This window comes from Salmo trutta, chromosome 34 (assembly GCF_901001165.1).
Source record: "Salmo trutta chromosome 34, fSalTru1.1, whole genome shotgun sequence".
Taxonomy (NCBI): domain Eukaryota; kingdom Metazoa; phylum Chordata; class Actinopteri; order Salmoniformes; family Salmonidae; genus Salmo; species Salmo trutta.
In genome coordinates this window covers 33606406-33627695 of record NC_042990.1, presented here as the reverse complement: position 1 = coordinate 33627695, position 21290 = coordinate 33606406, and the positions used below count along the sequence as shown (strand labels likewise).

Sequence of the window (21290 nt, the reverse complement as noted above, 5' to 3'; positions counted from 1 at the left end):
AGTGCCTGGAACTACAGGTCACAACAAAGATATTTTGAGCATTTCAAATGGGCCTCAAGAGATGCCATCATGGTGTGTGAAGAGGGAGGTACTTCATGACAAATTGCAAGTGGAAAAGCATTGTTTAGCTCACAGTGGCTAGCTGTCTTTGCTAGCCACTGTGAGCTAAAAGGATAGCAAGTGTTAGCAAACGAGAACATATAGAGAGGGTGGTGGATTGCATGGCTGTGTAGGGGAATATACAGTATGAGAGTAGTAGTTAGTTCGCTATAAAACTGCTAAATAATATTACATGGGATTGATCTGATATTGTGAAACTGTCTGGAGTTATGACGGTTTCACAAAAGTGCTGATGTAGACTGGATGGAGTGCTGATATAGACTTGATGGAGTGCCGATATAGACAGGATGGTGTGCTGATATAGACTGGATGGAGTGCCGATGTAGACAGGATGGTGTGCTGATGTAGACAGGATGGTGTGCTGATATAGACTGGATGGAGTGCCGATGTAGACTGGATGGTGTGCTGATGTAGACAGGATGGTGTGCTGATGTAGACTGGATGGAGTGCTGAGGTAGACAGGATGGTGTGCTGATATAGACTGGATGGAGTGCCGATGTAGACAGGATGGTGTGCTGATGTAGACTGGATGGAGTGCCGATGTAGACAGGATGGTGTGCTGATGTAGACAGGATGGTGTGCTGATATAGACTGGATGGAGTGCCGATGTAGACTGGATGGTGTGCTGATGTAGACAGGATGGAGTGCTGATGTAGACTGGATAGAGTGCTGAGGTAGACAGGATAGAGTGCTGATGTAGACAGGATGGAGTGCTGATGTAGACTGGATGGAGTGCCGATGTAGACTGGATGGAGTGCTGATGTAGACAGGATGGTGTGCTGATGTAGACTGGATGGAGTGCTGAGGTAGACAGGATGGTGTGCTGATGTAGACTGGATGGAGTGCTGAGGTAGACAGGATGGTGTGCTGATATAGACTGGATGGAGTGCCGATGTAGACAGGATGGTGTGCTGATATAGACTGGATGGAGTGCCGATGTAGACAGGATGGTGTGCTGATGTAGACAGGATGGTGTGCTGATGTAGACTGGATGGAGTGCCGATGTAGACTGGATGGTGTGCTGATGTAGACAGGATGGAGTGCTGATGTAGACTGGATGGAGTGCTGAGGTAGACAGGATAGAGTGCTGATGTAGACAGGATGGAGTGCTGATGTAGACTGGATGGAGTGCCGATGTAGACTGGATGGAGTGCTGATGTAGACAGGATGGAGTGCTGATGTAGACTGGATGGAGTGCCGATGTAGACAGGGTGGTGTGCTGATGTAGACTGGATGGAGTGCCGATGTAGACAGGATGGTGTGCTGATGTAGACAGGATGGTGTGCTGATATAGACTGGATGGAGTGCTGATGTAGACAGGATGGAGTGCCGATGTAGACAGGATGGAGTGCTGATGTTGACAGGATGGAGTGCCGATGTAGACAGGATGGTGTGCTGATGTAGACAGGATGGAGTGCTGATGTAGACAGGATGGAGTGCTGATGTAGACTGGATGGTGTGCTGATGTAGACAGGATGGAGTGCTGATATAGACTGGATGGAGTGCCGATGTAGACAGGATGGTGTGCTGATGTAGACTGGATGGAGTGCCGATGTAGACAGGATGTTGTGCTGATATAGACTGGATGGAGTGCTGATGTAGACAGGATGGAGTGCCGATGTAGACAGGATGGAGTGCTGATGTTGACAGGATGGAGTGCCGATGTAGACAGGATGGTGTGCTGATGTAGACAGGATGGAGTGCTGATGTAGACAGGATGTTGTGCTGATATAGACTGGATGGAGTGCTGATGTAGACAGGATGGAGTGCCGATGTAGACAGGATGGAGTGCTGATGTTGACAGGATGGAGTGCCGATGTAGACAGGATGGTGTGCTGATGTAGACAGGATGGAGTGCTGATGTAGACAGGATGGAGTGCTGATGTAGACTGGATGGTGTGCTGATGTAGACAGGATGGAGTGCTGATATAGACTGGATGGAGTGCCGATGTAGACAGGATGGTGTGCTGATGTAGACTGGATGGAGTGCCGATGTAGACAGGATGTTGTGCTGATATAGACTGGATGGAGTGCTGATGTAGACAGGATGGAGTGCCGATGTAGACAGGATGGAGTGCTGATGTTGACAGGATGGAGTGCCGATGTAGACAGGATGGTGTGCTGATGTAGACTGGATGGAGTGCCGATGTAGACAGGATGGTGTGCTGATATAGACTGGATGGAGTGCCGATGTAGACTGGATGGTGTGCTGATGTAGACTGGATGGAGTGCTGATGTAGACAGGATGGAGTGCTGATGTAGACTGGATGGTGTGCTGATGTAGACAGGATGGAGTGCTGATGTAGACTGGATGGTGTGCTGATGTAGACAGGATGGAGTGCCGATATAGACAGGATGGTGTGCTGATGTAGACTGGAGTGCTGATGTAGACTGGAGTGCTGATGTAGACAGTCTTTTGCCTACTTTCCTCTTATAACACAGAAATAGATAGAAGGTTTCCGTTAGGGTACTGAAGTTGTTACTATTAAGACGAGCACTAGTCTTGGTCTGGTTCCAAAAAATATATTGCTCTTAATTTGCTCAGCTTGTTCTGTAAACGGTTCTGTTTTCTAATTTATGAAGTGGACTGAGGGAATGGTATTATTTTAATAACTTGGCAGAATGCCTTGGTGATCCAGAGTGACGAATACAGATTTTAACCTCACTGTACATTAACCAACCAGGCAGCTGAATATACAGCACACTGATGGCATCCAGGTTAAGTACACAGGACATGGTGTATAGTGTAGTACATGGCTGGTTTAAACCTGGGACTTGACCAATCATCACACCTCTACACTGACAAATTCAGTTCAATTAAATCAAAATGGCCCTGGTCATTCAGTTTAACAGATACCTCTCTGAAGAGTTGAGGTGAAATCACAGTTGTTGATGAATCATTATACTGTCAGTGCTCGTTGGTTTCTGAATAGAATAAGATGTAAGCTTTCTTTGAACTCATTCTGGCAAATACACCAACATAGGTCTCTCTGAGGACCAATAAAAAGTTTCTAGATATTCTCCTTCACTGGACTACTCCACTGGGAGACATTAAACAATTGATCTGCAACAGGGCATTTAATTACACTAGTTACCAATCTCTCATCATTGTATCTCCCACAATACCATGAAATACCACAGACATGGAAGGAACCCCACCCTTCTCTCGCTCTCTCAATTCAATTCAAAGGGCTTTATTGGTATGGAAAACCTATGTTTACATTGCCAAAGCAAGTGAAATAGATAAACAAAAGTGAAATAAACAATCAAATTAACAGTAACTTTCAAAGGAATAGAGACATTTCAAATGTCATATTATAGCTATGTACAGTGTTGTAACGATGTACAAATAGTTAAAGTACAAAAGGGAAAATAAATAAATATAAATATGGGTTGTATTTCTAATGGTGTTTGTTCTTCACTGGTTTCCCTTTTCTTGTGGCAACAGGTCACAAATCTTGCTGCTGTGATGGCACACTGTGGTATTTCACCCAGTAGATATGGGAGTTTATCAAACTTGGATTTTTTTCGAATTATTTGTGGGTCTGTGTAATCTGTGGGAAATATGTGTCTCTAATTTGGTCATATATTTGGTAGGAGGTTAGGAAGTGCAGCTCAGTTTGCAACTCATTTTGTGGGCAGTATGCACATAGCCTGCCTTCCCTTGAGAGCCATGTCTGCCTACGGCGGCCTCTCTCAATAGCAAGGCTATGCTCACTGAGTCTGTATATAGTCAAAGCTTTCCTTAAGTTTGGGTCAGTCACAGTGGTCAGGTATTCTGCCACTGTGTACTCTCTGTTTAGGGCCAAATAGCATTCCAGTTTTCTGAGTTTGTTAGTAAATTCTTTCCAATGTGTCAAGTAATGATCTTTTTGTTCTCTCATGATTTGGTTGGGTCTAATTGTGTTGCTGTCCTGGGACTCTGTGGGGTCTGTTTGTGTTTGTGAACAGAGCCCCAGGACCAGCTTGCTTAGGGGACTCTTCTCCAGGTTAATTTATCTGTAGGTGATGGCTTTGTTATGGAAGGTTTGGGAATCACTTCCTTTTAGGTGGTTGTAGAATTTAACGGCTCTTTTCTGGATTTGGATAATTAGCGGGCATCGGCCTAATTCTGCTCTGCATGCATTATTTTGTGTTTTACATTCTACACTGAGGATATGTTTTTCAGAATTCTGTATGCATAGTCTCAATTTGGTGTTTGTCCCATTTTATGAATTATTGATTTGTGAGCGGACCCCAGACCTCACAACCGTAAAGGGCAATGGGTTCTATAATTGATTCAAATATTTTTTGCCAGATCCTAATTGGGATGTCGAATGATATGCCTTTTTATGGTGTATAAGGCCCTTCTTGCCTTGTCTCTCAGATTGTTCACAGCTTTGTGGAAGTTACCTGTTACCGGCCGAGGTATGTATAGTTGTTTGTGTGGTCTAGGGCAACGGTGTCTAGATGGAATTTGTATTTGTGGTCCTGGCAACTGGACCTTTTTTGGAACACCATTATTTTTGTATTACTGAGATTTACTGTCAGAGCCCAGGTTTGACAGAATCTGTGCAGAAGATCTAGGTGCTTCTGTAGGCCCTCCTTGGTTGGGGACAGAAACACCAGATCATCAGCAAACCCCCCCATCCCCCACCCCTACTATTTCTCTCTCTGTCCCCCCCACTCTCATCAGCTTATATGTTGTTGCCACACTGGTCCATCACGGGGCCAGTGTTTTTAAGACAGGAGATTAGCATGTTCCACCACACTGACTTGACACGGGATCACATGAAGTTTGTTTGAGGCTGGCTCCAGGGTGGTCTATTGTCCTGCTCTGTTTATGTCTTCATAAACCTCCCTCTCACACTGTACTGGCACCTGGCCTCCGAGTGCTGCCGACCCTGCATTCATGGACTCACTCTCTCCCTGTGCCTTCATTTCTACCTAATAGTGGATTTTTATGAGGTGATTGTTAGTTTTGCGAGACAATTAGTTGAACTAATAACGGTAGAATCAAGAAAGTACCCTTTTAAGGACAGAAGTCTGACAGAAACATTTTTTTTATTTTGTGTGAAAATGCAACTCGTAAAAAAGACATCTCCAGCATGGTATAAACACCACCTGGTGCTGAGCACTCAGGAAGTAAACCACCATCTAAGCCAGTCTATACGTCAAGATAAATAAAGATAGGTCTATATAGCGTAGACAATGTTTGCACCATTGTCTCATTAAAAGCTATTGTAACAACACCTCTAGCAGTGTTACTGTACTTAGAGAGCTTTGCGATGGACCGGCACTATCCTGTCAGGGTCCATGGGCTAAAAACAAGCCTAAACACTTGTCACAGTGACAAAGCACAGAACGGCAGGCATATTTCAACTCTCTTTACCCAAAGTGTCTTGGAAACTGTGTATATTAGGATGTACATAGCAGATCCTGAAGTAAGCCTTAATGTGTGCTTTCAGGCGGCTGTAGTCTGGACTACAGCACCTTTGTACCTTCCAGTGGTGTACCGAAAGTATCAAATGAAAACAGCACCAAAATAAAATATTGACAGAGTCACATTCCTTTATTAAGCAAACCCCATGCTCTAGTAGATGGGTCACTCAGGGTCACACATGTCCCCACGGTCTTTCTCTTCATGTAGAGGACTGACCTCAGAGAGACTGTACAGAGACTTAACATGGTCCTGGTGTTGGTCTTCAGTGACAGGCACATTACAGACCTCCTCCAGGGTGATCCTGGGAGTCACCGACGCCTTCAGCCTCTACACCAGGAGAGAGGAATACATTAATATAGCTGCCCATCAACACATTCATCCATCCATCCATCCATTGATCCATCCATCCATCCATCCATCCATCCATCCATCCATCATCCATCCATATCATGGATTAATGTGCATTCACATACAAACCTTACCGCTAAGCAAGTGCCTTTCCTTCCAAGAAGCTCATGCATGGCTCCAAGAGGGATCCAGCCAACGGACAGAAAGGTGATGATCCATGCAACACCTTCAGCCCATGCTGGGTAGAGATACGTCTTCCCGTAAAGAAGTGGGCTGTGCTGGACCATGGCAGTGACCAATATGGCCTGCAGGTAGAAAAGATTGGTTGGGAAAAGAGTTTACCTTTCAAGGTAAAAAGTAATAGCCTTACAGCTGCAGTAGGGTCGGCTTCCTGTGTAGATTAAGACACCACAGATTAGATTTTTCATCCCTGGATTGAGGTACGTTTTCCTAGCCATATTTGGTGCTGGATCCACGGTGTCTTAATCTAGACAGCCTGTCTGACCCTAGTGCAGCTGTAAGCAAGCAGGTCGGATCTTCTGGCTAGGTGAAAAATAGCTAAGGTTGAATACATACATTTTTGTTAACAAATATCTTAATCCTAAAGAAAAGTCCACTATAAAAGGTAAGAGACGTACCTGTGCAAAATACAGAACCGGGAAACACAGTTAAACTCGCAATACAATGCAGCGTGATTTGTATGCATTTATTTAGAGGGTAGATCAGCTTTAATATTGCAGATATATTATGGCTTCTATCATTGTAATTGTCTGCATCGTTTCCAATCGGCAGGTAGCCTAGTGGTTAGAGTGTTGGTCTAGTAACCGAAAGGTTGCAAGATTGAATTCCTGAACTGACAAGGTAAAAATCTGTTGTTTTGCCCCTGAATAAGGCAATTAACCCACTGTTCCTAGGCTGTCATTATTAATAAGAATATGTTCTTAACTGACTTGCCTAGTTAAATAAATATATATTCATTTTTTGTAAATATTCATATTCATAATAGTTTTAGAACACCTAATCATTCAAGGTTTTTTCTTTTCTACGTTGTAGAATAATAGTGAAGACATCAAAACTATGAAATAACATATGCAATCATGTAGTAACCAAAAAAGTGTTAAACAAATCAAAATATATTTTATATTTGAGATTCTTCAAATAGCCAGCCTTTGCCTTGATGACAGCTTTGCACACTCTTGGCATTCTCTTAACCAGCTGCCCTGGATAAGCAACAAGCTCACAGTCTCAGAAAAGAGAGCGTTTATCCATGTTTTCCAAACATCAAACTTCAAAGTTAAGGGTTAAGTTTAGGCACTTATTCTGAATGGTTAAGGTAAGTGTTAAGGTTTGAGATAGGGTTAAAACAAAACAGGGTTAAAACAAAACAACATTAAACCAGTGTCCACAAATGAGATCGAACACACAACCTTCTGATCCAGAGTCATGTGATTACGACCATCTGCCACCCCCTTCCACAACCCAAGCCTACCTGATGGTATCAGAGCTCACTGTTGTCCCTAATGTTCGGTTTTCATTGGCATTTCTCGACGACTTCAGGACATAATGGATAGATGTCAGATTTCGACATCAAACTTGAACGACCTCCCTGGGATAAGAGCCATGTCACCCACTGCACTGGGTTAGTGCATGAATGAGAATCTTCAAGTAGACTCACCACGATCGACAGCGGAGACACCACCAACCAGCAGGCCTTAAAGAAGACGTTTGGAGGCTTTCCCAGAATCCTTTTCACCATGATAGAGAGCCGCCATACTCCTACAAATCAGCAGGAAGTGTAAAGCATTTAAGCAATGATCAGAATGATATCTGCAAAGGTCATTACTTGCTGTATATGAAATCAATCTTTGGAAAGAAAGGTCACATGACATTTCCGTTGGGGACATGTTCAGAAAATCCTTAACAAATCTTTGGAAGCAAGAGGACTTGTTTTGGAGAGAAAAATCGATGAATAACGTCATACACACTACAGGTTATTATTATTCAGGGTCAGATGAAGCAAACAGATACATTCATTGTGGAAAAGAGCACCATATAAGTTCTTATTGGAGCACTTACCAAATATCCAGCTTAGAGTAACAACTTCAAATAAAGAAGTGAACATCAGTGTTATGCCAACAGAATAGTCTAACAGCTGGAAGATGTAGACCCCGCCCTGTAAAGACCAAGACCCAAGGGCACAATAGGTTATTTGTTTGAAAAGGATAATGGCACCAAGGTTACACCTCTTGAAACAAGTTACACACACACACACACACACACACACACACACACACACACACACACACACACACACACACACACACACACACACACACACACACACACACACACACACACACACACACACACACACACCTGAGTAATGCAGGGAAGGCCAAGCAGGAAGGTCAAGAAGCAGAGTAATAGGGTCACTAGCTCTTTATAGTTCAGCATGAGGAGAATCTTTGGGCCAAAGCTGTCCATAATGAAAGTCCCCATGACCTCCACAAGGGCAAACTATACAGACAAAACAAATATTCAACTATACAGACAAAACAAATATTCAACTATACAGACAAAGCACACATTGAACTATACAGACAAAACACACATTCAACTATACAGACAAAACACACATTCAACTATACAGACAAAACACACATTCAACTATACAGACAAAACACACATTCAACTATACAGACAAAACATACATTAAACTATACTGGCTATGTGTGTGTGTGTGTGTGTGTGTGTGTGTGTGTGTGTGTGTGTGTGTGTGTGTGTGTGTGTGTGTGCTGCTAAACCTGACTATCCAGGCCGAGACACATCAGCATGAGGAAGAAGAGGAAGGCCCAGAGCTGAGAGACAGGCATGGTGCTGAAGATCTCTGGGTAAACCACAAATGCCAAACCAGGCCCTGGATAAACACACACACACACACACACACACAATACACAACATAGTGTCACTGTGTGTATAACCATGACACGTTCTTTACATGTGTTTTCAGTACCTGCCAGGTACAGTTCTAGTGTGACAGTTCAGGCAAGAACACATTCTAGGCCAGGTATGGCAGTTGCATCATTAAATTACTTCACACTACATCTTGACTGGCTGCATCACCGCTTGGTATGGCAACTGCTCAGCATCCAACCGTAAGGCACAACAGAGCGTAGTGCGTACGGCCCATCATTGGGGCCAAGCTTCCTACCATCCAGGACATCTAAGCCCGGCGGTGACAGAGGAAGGCTCTAAAAATTGTCAGACTCCTGCCACTCAAGTCACAGTCTGTTCTCTCTGCTACTGCATGGCAAGCAGTACCGGAGCGCCAGGTCTGGGACCAAAACGCTCCTGAACAACTTCCAACCCAAAGTCATAAGACTGCTTAACAGTTAATTAAATGGCTACCCAGACTTTCTGCTTTTCACACCTCACATAGATGTACATAGTAATTCAATCAATCAATCACCTAACCAAACCCAATTATTACCTTGAAGATATTTTACATGCTCCTAACTGATTGTGTTCTTATGTTCGTTTTTTTGCCTTGTTTGTCTCATGTTTTTTACATTTATTTTGAAAACAATGTTGCTGCTATCGTCTTTTATGACCTAAAATAACTTCTGAACATCAGAACAGCGATTACTCACCACCAACTGGCAGAAGCTTTTTTTCCCCTATAACGAGTCCGACGAGCCCGACGTGAACGACATTCTGCTTTCCCGGGAACAGGCCGAAAACCCCGTCATTTGCGTGAAGAGACGACGGAGGAAAAGAGGACGGAGTGAACCCCTCCTGCCTTCCGTTCTACTAGCTAATGTGCAATCATTGTAAAATAAAATCGACGACCTACGAGGAAGATTAAACTACCAACGGGACATTAAAAACTGTAATATCTTATGCTTCATGGAGTCGTGGCTGAACAACGACATTATCAACATACAGCTGGCTGGTTATACGCTGCACCGGCAGGACAGAACAGCGGCGTCTGGTAAGACAAGGGGCGGCGGACTATGTATTTTTGTAAATAATAGCTGGTGCATGATATCTAAGGAAGTCTCGAGGTTTTGTTCGCCTGAGGTAGAGTATCTCATGATAAGCTGTAGACCACACAATCTTCCTAGAGAGTTTTCAAATGTATTTTTCGTAGCTGTCGACATACCACCACAGACCGATGCTGGCACTAAGACCGCACTCAATGAGCTGTATTCTGCTATAAGCAAACAGGAAAACGGTGGCCAGGGACTTTAATGCAGGGAAACTTAAATCTGTTTTACCAAATTTCTATCAGCATGTTAAATGTGCAACCAGAGGGGAAAAAACTCTAGACCACCTTTACTCCACACACAGAGACACGTACAAAGCTCTCCCTCACCCTCCATTTGGCTATTCTGACCATAATTCTATCCTCCTGATTCCTGCTGACAAGCAAAATTAAAGCAGGAAGCACCAGTGACTCGGTCAATAAAAAAGTGGTCAGATGAAGCAATGCTAAGCTACAGGACTGTTTTGCAAGCACAGACTGGAATATGTCTGGGATTCTTCCTATGGCATTGAGAAGTACACCACATCAGTCATTGGCTTCATCAATAAGTGCATCGATGACGTCGTCCCCACAGTGACTGTACCCCAACCAGAAGCCATGGATTACAGGCAACATCCGCATCGAGCTAAAGGCTAAAGCTGCCACTTTCAAGGAGCGGGACTCTTACCCGGAAGCTTATAAGAAATCCCGCTATGCCCTCTGACAAACCATCAAACAGGCAAAGTGTCATTACAGGACTAAGATCGAATCGTACTACATCTGCTCTGACGCTCGTCGGTTGTGGCAGGGCTTGCAAACCATTACAGACTACAAAGGGAAGCACAGCCGAGAGCTGCCCAGTGACACGAGCCTACCAGATGAGCTAAACTACTTCTATGCTCACTTCGAGGCAAATAACACTAACACATGCATGAGAGCAGCAGCTGTTCCGGACGACTGTGTGATCACGCTCTCCGCAGCCGATGTGATTAAGACCTTTAAACAGGTCAACATTCACAAGGCCGCAGGGCCAGATGGAATACCAGGACGTGTACTCCAGCATGCGTTGACCAACTGGCAAGTGTCTTCACTGACATTTTCAACCTCTCCCTTTCCGGGTCTGTAATACCAACATGTTTTAAGCAGACCCTGTGCTGTGCCCAAGAACACTAAGGTAACCTACCTAAATGACTACCGACCCGTAGCACTCACGTCTGTAGCCATGAAGTGCTTTGAAAGGGTGGTCATGGCTCACATCAACACCAGTACTCCAGAAACCCTACACCCACTCCAATTTGCATACCACCCTAACAGATCCACAGATACACACTGCCCTTTCCCACCTGGACAAAAGGAACACCACCTAGCTAAGGACCCTGGGACTAAACACCTCCCTCTGCAACTGGATCCTGGACTTCCTGACGGGCTGCCCCCAGGTGGTAAGGATAAGTAACAACACATCCGCCACGCTAATCCTCAACACAGGGGCCCCTCAGGGATGTGTGCTCAGACCCTCCTGTACTCCCTGTTCACTCATGACTGCACGGCCAGGCACGACTCCAACACCATCATTAAGTTTACCGATGACACAACAGTGGTAGGCCTGATCACCGACAACGACGAGACAGCCTATAGGAAGGAGGTCAGAATCCTGGCTGTGTGGTGCCAGGACAACAACCTCTCCCTCAACATGATCAAGACAAAGGAGATGATTGTGGACTACAGGAAAAGGAGGCCTGAGCACGCCCCCATTCTCATCGACGGGGCTGTAATGGAGCAGGTTGAGAGCTTCAAGTTCCTTGGTGTCCATATCACCAACAAACTAACATGGTCCAAGCACACCAAGACAGTCATGAAGAGGGCACGACAAAACATATTCCCCTGCAGGAGATTTGGCATGGGTCCTCAGATCCTCAAAACGTTCTACAGCTGCACCATCGAGAGCATCCTGACAGGTTGCATCACTGCCTGGTATGGCAACTGCTAGATTCCAGCCACCCTAGTCATAGACTCTCTCTGCTACCTCATGGCAAGCGGTACCGGAGCGCCAACTCTAGGTCCAAGAGGCTTCAAAACAGCTTCTACCCCCAAGCCAGTAGACTCCTGAACATCTAATCAAATGGCTACCCAGACAATTTGCATTGCCCCCCCCCCCCCCCCACACTATTTTACGCCGCTGCTACTCTCTGTTATTATCTATGCATAGTCACTTCAATAACTCTACCTACATGTACACTACCGTTCAAAAGTTTGGGGTCAAGTTTGGCCTTGTTTTTGAAAGAAAAGCACAGTGAAGAGGCAACTCCGGGATGCTGGCCTTCTAGGCAGAGTTGCAAAGAAAAAGCCGTATCTCAGACTAGCCAATAAAAAGAAAAGATTAAGATGGGCAAATGAACACAGACACTGGACAGAGGAACTCTGCCTAGAATGCCGGCATCCCGGAGTTGCCTCTTCTCTGTTGACATTTAGACTGGTGTTTTGCGGGTACTATTTAATGAAGCTGCCAGTTGAGGAATTGTGAGGTGTCTGTTTCTCAAACTAGACACTCTAATGTACTTGTCCTATTCCGTTTCTTGGTAATTTCTCACATGTAATAGCCTTCATTTCTCAGATCAAGAATAGACTGATGAATTTCAGAAGAAAGGTCTTTGTTTCTGGCCATTGTGAGCCTGTGATCGAACCCACAAATGCTAATGCTCCCGATACTCAACTAGTCTAAAGAAGGCAATTTTATTGCTTCTTTAATCAGCACAAGAGTTTTCAGCTGTGCTATCATAATTACAAAAGGGTTTTCTAATGATCAATTAGCCTTTTAAAATGATTATCTTGGATTAGCTAACACAACGCGCCATTGGAACACAGGAGTGAGGATTGCTGATAATGGGTCTCTGTACACCTATGTAGATATTCCATTAAAAATCAGCCGTTTCCAGCTACAATGGTCATTTACAACATTAACAATGTCTACACTGAATTTATGTTATTTTAATGGAATTTAAAAAAGAAATTCTTTCAAAAACAAGGACATTTCTATGTGACCCCAAACTTGTTGTCACGTCCTGAGTTATTATAGTGTGGTCAGGGCGTGGCAGGGGGGTGTTTGTTTTGTGTGTTTTGAGATTTTGGGTTTGATCTATTTCTATGTTTTCCTTTCTAGTTCTTCTTTTCTATGTGGTGTATGTTTGGGTTGATCTCTAATTGGAGGCAGCTGATCCTCATTGCTTCTGATTAGAGATCATATTTAAGTAGGGGTTTTTCTTCATGTGTTTGGTGGGTAGTTGTTTCCGTGTATAGTCTGAGCACCTTACAGGACTGTTTTCGTCGTTTGTTTTGTGTAAGTGTTTCGTTTGGTTTTCTTCAATAAATGGAAGATGAGGATTCACATACCCGCTGCGTTTTGGTCTACATACAATGACACTTGTGAACGGTAGTGTACATATTACCTCGACTAACCGGTGTCCCCGCACATTGACTCTGTACCTTTACCACCCTGTGTATATAGTCTCACTGTTATTTTAGTGCTACTCTTTAACTACTTGTTACTTTTATTTCTTATTGTTATTCGTATTTTTTCAACCTCATTGTTGGTTCGGGGCTTGTAAGTAAGCATTTCATTGTAAGGTGAATACCTGTATTCGGCGCATGTGACTAATAATTGATTTGATTAACCACCCCAACTACCTCGTAACCCAGCACACTGACTCGGTACCAGTACTCCTTGTATATAGCCTCGTTTGTGTTATTTTATTATTTTATCTATTTGTTAATTTTCGTACTTTTTAACTGCATTGTTGGGAAAGGACTCGTAAGTAAGCATTTCACGGTAAAGTCTACACTTGTTGTATTAGGCGCATGTGACAATTAAAATGTGATTTGATTTGACTGTTTATTAGACGTGCTTTAGAAACTGTTCATTCTTATTATTATTTGCCTTCTGCTGCCACCTGTAGGGCCAAACCTATAAAAGCTACCAACACCAAAACAATTTGGAAACTTCCAGGCTGAACGTCCGCAGTTTGCTTAAAATAATATAGAACAGAACTATTACTGGTTTGTTCCATTCAACTGTTCCGACCAGCAAAATAAAATTCTGTCAAAGATTTTCAGCTGGCATGCAGACACTGGAAGAAGTTTCTGATTGACAGAGGGACGGCTTTGATGTACAACAGCAAAAAATTCTCAGAACGTAAATTAAAGTTTTAACTGGTTCTCACGCTTTTAAGAGTTCTGTTTCCGGAACAGTATAGATCAGTTGTGATTCTGTTCATTAAAAAAATGTTACTTTCTGGTTTTCTGTTCTGTTCCCTGAACTGGTTCCAACCCCATACTACTAATACTTTTCACCCTACAACCATATTTATCAATTCCAATGAATTGCAATGGCCTTAAACTTGATTGGGAAAAATTCCAGTCATAACTAATCTTCCCACCGTTGAAGCTCACAATCTGTACCTAACCCCACATGTCGCCATTCAAACTTTAAAACGTACAGACCGGTCTAGAATAGGTTGCTTGTATAGAGATTTTTGATACCATTTATACTTTTTGGCCACTGCTCTTGAACCGTTAAAGCTACCAAAACAACTTTAAAACGTGCAGGCTGACACTGGTGCTTGAAAAACACATGTAATACCACATACTTTTTTACACTACGAACATATTTGCCTAAATCCCAATGCATTTCAATGGCCATAAACTGGAATGGGAAAAACCCCTAAATGCCAACAGTCAGTAACGAGCACGCCCCATCCACATCGACGAGGCTGCAGTGGAGCGGGTCGAGAGCTTCAAGTTCCTCTGTGTCTGTCACGGCTGTAGAAAGGATCGGACCAAAGTGCAGCGTGTGTTTCGTTCCACATATTATATAATCCGTGAAAACTATGCAATACATCAAATAACTGAAATCTACAAAATAACAAACTGTGACGCAGAGGAGAAACAAACACTACTCACAAATAATCACCCACAAAAACAGGTGGGACAAACATCAACTTAAATATCACCTCCAATTAGAGACAACGACGACCAGCTGCCTCTAATTGGAGATCATACCAAACAAAACCAACATAGAAATACAAAACTAGAAACTGAACATAGAAATACAAAACATAGACAAATACACCCTGACCTACTCTACCATAGAAAATAACCACTTACTATGGTCAGGACGCGACAGTGTCCAAATCACTAGGGATTTAACATGGTCCACACACAGGCGGACAGTCGTAAAAAGGGTGCGACAGCGCCTCTTACCACTCAGGAGGTTGAAAAGGTTTGGCATGGGCCCTCAAATCCTCAAACATTTCTACAGCTGCACCATTGAGAGCACCTTGACTGGCTGAATCACTGCTTGGTATGGCACCAGCACCGCTCTCGATCGCGTGGCGCTACAGAGGGTGGTGCAGACCACCCAGCTCCCTGCCATCCAGGTCTTCTATATCAGGCGGTGTGAAAGGAAGGTCCGTAAAATTATTAAAGACTCCAGCCACCCAAGCCATAGGCCATTCTCTCTACTTCTGCACAACAAGTGGTACCGGTGCATCAAGTCTGACATCAACAGGCCCCTGAACAGCTTCTATCCCCAAGCCATAACACTGCTAAATAAATAGCTAACAAAATGGCTACACAGACTCTGAGTTGACCCTTTTGTTTTATTTTTATTCTTGCGCTGTCTCTATGAACACTCACAGGACTCTATTCACTCACTCATGCACACTGACTCTCCAACACACACACACACCACACACACACACACACACACTCACACTTAATTTGCTCACACATAACATGCACACCCATTTAAACGGACTCTACACAAATGCACACACACGCTCACATACATTCATCATAGATGTTGCTGCTACTCTGTTAATCATATATCATATATCCCTCTATCACTCCAGTATCCCTACACATTGTAAATATGGTATTAGAATTGACCATGTATATAGCTTCTTACTTTCTCGTGTTCTTCTTATCTCTCGTGTGTTTTTGTTCTACCTTGTTCTTTTTAGTAATACATTGACATTGATTACTGCATTGTTGGGATTAGAGGTAGCAAGCAAGGCATTTCACTGTACTTGTGTACGTGACATTAAAACTTGAAAAAGATGCCTGTTGAAGACGGGTCAGCATCAGCAAACCACATGTAATGCACTGGACTAGAGCTAAGTCCTCCTGAACAGTACCTCCAACAGCCAGTAATCCCTGGACCAGAGTTAAGTCCTCCTGAACAGTACCTTCAACAGCCAGTTGCTCCACTTGGAGGTGGCGCACATGTGCCATGTAGCCGATGCCAGAGAACATGACGAAGCCAGCAAAAATACTGGTGGCAGAGTTCGCCAAAGTGACAATCATTGCATCCCTGCCGCACACAAAAGATAATGATGAGTTCATTGTTTACGTTTATGAAGTCATTTTTTTACATAATTCAGATGAAATCCATGCAACAGTAGCACCACACCAGGAGGCAGTCAGTTTGTATGTGGCCAAATACTGTATATCTGTGTGTTTGTTAGCAATGGCAGTGCAATGTGCAAAATGTCACACATTTAAAAAAAAATGCTTTCTGCAGGCTACCTGAGGATGTTATGGTTGTGCTTATTGTGGCTGGCCATAGACAGTAAGCAGCCAAATCCAACACCTATTGAGTAGAAGATCTGAGCAGTAGCATCAATCCATACCTGGGAAAAAGATCACCTTATTGTCCATTAACTTGCAGAGAATGGACATTTGTCTTTATGCTTATGCCCCCTGAGACACACACACATTGGAAGCAATGGGCCAGCCCCAGTGCAGTGCCCCAGGAGCTAGTTGGAACAACAGTATACAGAAGCAAACGCTTGACAGTTACTTTTTTACAACAGGAGCTGGTTAAACATTGTTTTCTCTAGACAAATAAAAACGCCACTGCCTGGAAGCATGAAACAATGAGTGGGCATTCCTGAGGTCAAATGGCCCTCTAACACTTCCCACATAATGACTCAAGCATGGAAAGGTACAGTGTTATAGACTGACAAAGTCATTATTTTATGGGAGCAAGACCTGCAAACTGACTAAGAAAATCAGTGTAGGGAAACCTAACCAAGACCATCACAATGAGTGTAACAACGTGTCTATGTCATTCATTCAAGAATAAGATCACTTCTTCAGGTCGAAGTCAAGCCAAAGTTTATAAATGCTTTGACCCACTCACGTGTATCTCTCCCAGCTTGTTCCATTTGGGTGTCAGGAAGAATAGGATGCCATCCAGGGCTCCTGGTAGTCGGACATTGTTGAACAGAAGAGCCAGAAGGACCACATATGGAAACAGTGCTGTGAAGTACACCACCTGTGGATGGATGCGTGCGCGCACACACACACACACACACACACACACACACACACACACACACACACACACACACACACACAGTGATTCGAGTGTCACAATAGTTCTCCCCAACACTCATCATTAGTAGAGCAGAATCACTTTGATGAAGTTCTCTGTTGGGTATCTAATGTCTTTAACAATGGTCAGGAGGGTGGACAACTTTTCCAGTGGATCTGATCCCCTTGAAGACACAGAAGAATAGGACGGCCCAGATCAGCAGGAGAATTCCGACCAGCTCCCATCGCAGGTGGCCCACATTCTCAATCCCCTCAGTGATTTCCAGGAGCCTATGGCTAAACATACACAGTATTTAAGTGTAATGATGCTACATGCTTGGTGAATAAAAACATCTAGGGAGATGTCTGTGTTGTGAATTTGGTTAAACCAACATCACAGCTTGAAGTAACATTGAATGAGAACGGTTAAAATGTTACTGTAACATGTAAACCTACTCAAAGAATTGTTTAGTGGCGGACTGCAGGTGTGTGGTGGCGTTTTCCATGAAGCTGGAACAGTTCTCTGGAATGTTCCAGGTGGCATTACAGAGCTGCCATGGCAACGGGGCTGTGAAGGAGTGGAAGAGGTAGTACAGAACCCAGGTCAGGACCGTGTTGTTGTAGGAGGCCACGATGAAGGACAGCATCACCATAGCCACACCCACACCTGGAGATCAACAACAACAAACATGGAATAAACATAGCATAGGTTAAAGGTCAAATAAAATAAAAAAATGATACAGGCTCTAGTATTCTGTTGCTTGTGGTCTCTCTTGATATAAAACTGACTTCATAATACTGGTAAATGATATCTTGTAATGTATGATCTTCCCTTTTTGAGGCAAAAGTTATCCCACCTTTCATTAGAGGACAGATGTTGATGAACGCCTCAACAGGTCCTCTTTTTGTGTACTGCCCCACTGTAAACTCCATGAACACCAGTGGGATGGCACACAGACACATCATGGTGAGATAGGGAATTAGGAATGCACCTGAGGAGAGGAGATGGTAATTAGATGTAGAAATCAATGAGAAAACATTTGATCTAATAATAGTCTATTAAAACTATTATAAGAGCTCCAGGGTAATGTTATACTCCAAAGCATACTTCTCCATGAACTTACCTCCACCACCGCTGAAGCAGACGTATGGAAAGCGCCACACGTTTCCAATTCCGACTGCATAGCCTACTGAAGAAAGGATGAACTCTGCACGATTGGCCCATGTCTCTCTTTCTCTTGGTAGTCTGTCCATCGTCTGAGAAAGGTTTGACCCCAACAACCAACAGAGACTCCTCGCCACAGATTTATAGTATTTTCATCTTTCGCCAAAAATGTATGATTTACAGGAAAATGTGTTGGAAAGGGGAGAGGGATGTCTTCCACTTTCTGTGAAAAAATATATATTATAACAAAAAAATGAATGATTTACAGAAGATTAACTGACGACTACAGAATACAAATATGGCCATGCCAAGAATGGTCATTCATAGATTGATTCTGATTTTGATGTTGTCACAAAGTTTTGAAGTTGCCTCGTGACTACATGCTCTAAGTCATGCCTTGTGTTTGTGTTGGGACAGACTGTAAGTTCAAGTTTAACAGACTGTTTACACTCCAACTGGTCTGACCCAAGGAGTTTGCCTACCTTCTATGCAAATGTGTAAACCGGCTAAAACAAACTGGAGTGAAAACACATACTACATGGATATATGAATTAGAATCTCTGTAAACATTTCAAGCTCAACAGCTTTAGTCTTCTCAACAACGTGCAATTACAGTACGTCATCAGAATATACTGTACATTACAGACTTTAAACCTGATTAAAGTTTAGGTAATACAAAAATATCACCAATACAATATGACGAGATTCAGACACTTAGTACTGCAAGGTACTTAGAGAGATGAAAGATGAGAATCCTGGTCTCCGTTCCAAATGGCACACTATTCCCTACGTAGTGCACTACATTCGACTATGACCCTATGGGTCCTGCTCAAAAGTAGTGCATTAAAAAGGGAATAGGGCGCCATTTGGATTGTAAACTGGGTTATTTCTCCCCTCTTTTCGCTTTCTGTCTGGCGTTACGTTAAGCAGAGTCCTATTGACAGTGACTTATTAAATGTTATGCGCTTCAAACACATCCGTCTCACTCCCCGGACACCCTGTACTCGTCCTGGTCTGACCAGGTAAAAACAACATCCTGGTGGTTAATTACAGAGAACGAGAGAAGAGAAGGGTTTCCCCCCATATCTCTGCCATTATTAATGAAAGAAGCACAGGTGGCTTCAGAGTTTAGTATAATTTAATAGAAAAGAGAGAGGAAGGTTCCTCTCCTGTTTCATAGCCATAATGTTTACAGTCCTGTTTCATAGCCATAATGTTTACTGTCCTGTATTATAGCCATAATGTTTACTGTCCTGTATTATAGCCATAATGTTTACAGTCCTGTTTCATAGCCATAATGTTTACAGTCCTGTTTCATAGCCATAATGTTTACAGTCCTGTATTATAGCCATAATGTTTACTGTCCTGTATTATAGCCATAATGTTTACAGTCCTGTTTCATAGCCATAATGTTTACAGTCCTGTTTCATAGCCATAATGTTTACTGTCCTGTTTCATAGCCATAATGTTTACAGTCCTGTTTCATAGCCATAATGTTTACTGTCCTGTATTATAGCCATAATGTTTACAGTCCTGTATTATAGCCATAATGTTTACAGTCCTGTATTATAGCCATAATGTTTACTGTCCTGTATTATAGCCATAATGTTTACTGTCCTGTATTATAGCCATAATGTTTACTGTCCTGTTTCATAGCCATAATGTTTACTGTCCTGTATTATAGCCATAATGTTTACAGTCCTGTATTATAGCCATAATGTTTACTGTCCTGTATTATAGCCATAATGTTTACAGTCCTGTATTATAGCCATAATGTTTACAGTCCTGTTTCATAGCCATAATGTTTACTGTCCTGTATTATAGCCATAATGTTTACAGTCCTGTATTATAGCCATAATGTTTACTGTCCTGTTTCATAGCCATAATGTTTACTGTCCTGTTTCATAGCCATAATGTTTACTGTCCTGTATTATAGCCATAATGTTTACTGTCCTGTATTATAGCCATAATGTTTACTGTCCTGTATTATAGCCATAATGTTTACTGTCCTGTTTCATAGCCATAATGTTTACTGTCCTGTTTCATAGCCATAATGTTTACAGTCCTGTATTATAGCCATAATGTTTACTGTCCTGTATTATAGCCATAATGTTTACAGTCCTGTATTATAGCCATAATGTTTACAGTCCTGTTTCATAGCCATAATGTTTACTGTCCTGTATTATAGCCATAATGTTTACTGTCCTGTATTATAGCCATAATGTTTACTGTCCTGTTTCATAGCCATAATGTTTACTGTCCTGTTTCATAGCCATAATGTTTACAGTCCTGTATTATAGCCATAATGTTTACTGTCCTGTATTTTAGCCATAATGTTTACTGTCCTGTTTCATAGCCATAATGTTTACTGTCCTGTTTCATAGCCATAATGTTTACTGTCCTGTATTATAGCCATAATGTTTACAGTCCTGTTTCATAGCCATAATGTTTACTGTCCTGGTTCATAGCCATAATGTTTACTGTCCTGTTTCATAGCCATAATGTTTACTGTCCTGTTTCATAGCCAAAATGTTTACTGTCCTGTTTCATAGCCATAATGTTTACTGTCCTGTATTATAGCCATAATGTTTACAGTCCTGTATTATAGCCATAATGTTTACAGTCCTGTATTATAGCCATAATGTTTACTGTCCTGTTTCATAGCCATAATGTTTACTGTCCTGTATTATAGCCATAATGTTTACAGTCCTGTATTATAGCCATAATATTTACAGTCCTGTATTATAGCCATAATGTTTACAGTCCTGTATTATAGCCATAATGTTTACTGTCCTGTATTATAGCCATAATGTTTACAGTCCTGTATTATAGCCATAATATTT

At 42.6% G+C, this 21290-nt stretch overlaps 1 protein-coding gene across 1 annotated transcript; it reads right to left on the bottom strand.

Annotated features, from left to right (window-relative positions):
• Positions 1-5645: 5645 nt before the first annotated feature.
• Positions 5646-18780, bottom strand: LOC115174061 (sodium- and chloride-dependent GABA transporter 1). Its single transcript, XM_029732703.1, has 13 exons — positions 18407-18780; positions 18140-18274; positions 17739-17949; positions 17447-17579; positions 17110-17244; positions 16494-16597; positions 16154-16278; positions 8695-8807; positions 8267-8407; positions 7967-8063; positions 7566-7666; positions 6025-6195; positions 5646-5869 (listed from the first exon to the last, which is right to left on the bottom strand). The coding sequence occupies exons 1-13, from the start codon at positions 18534-18536 to the stop codon at positions 5705-5707; spliced, it is 1761 nt and encodes a 586-aa protein (XP_029588563.1). The 5' UTR covers positions 18537-18780; the 3' UTR covers positions 5646-5704.
• Positions 18781-21290: the final 2510 nt, after the last annotated feature.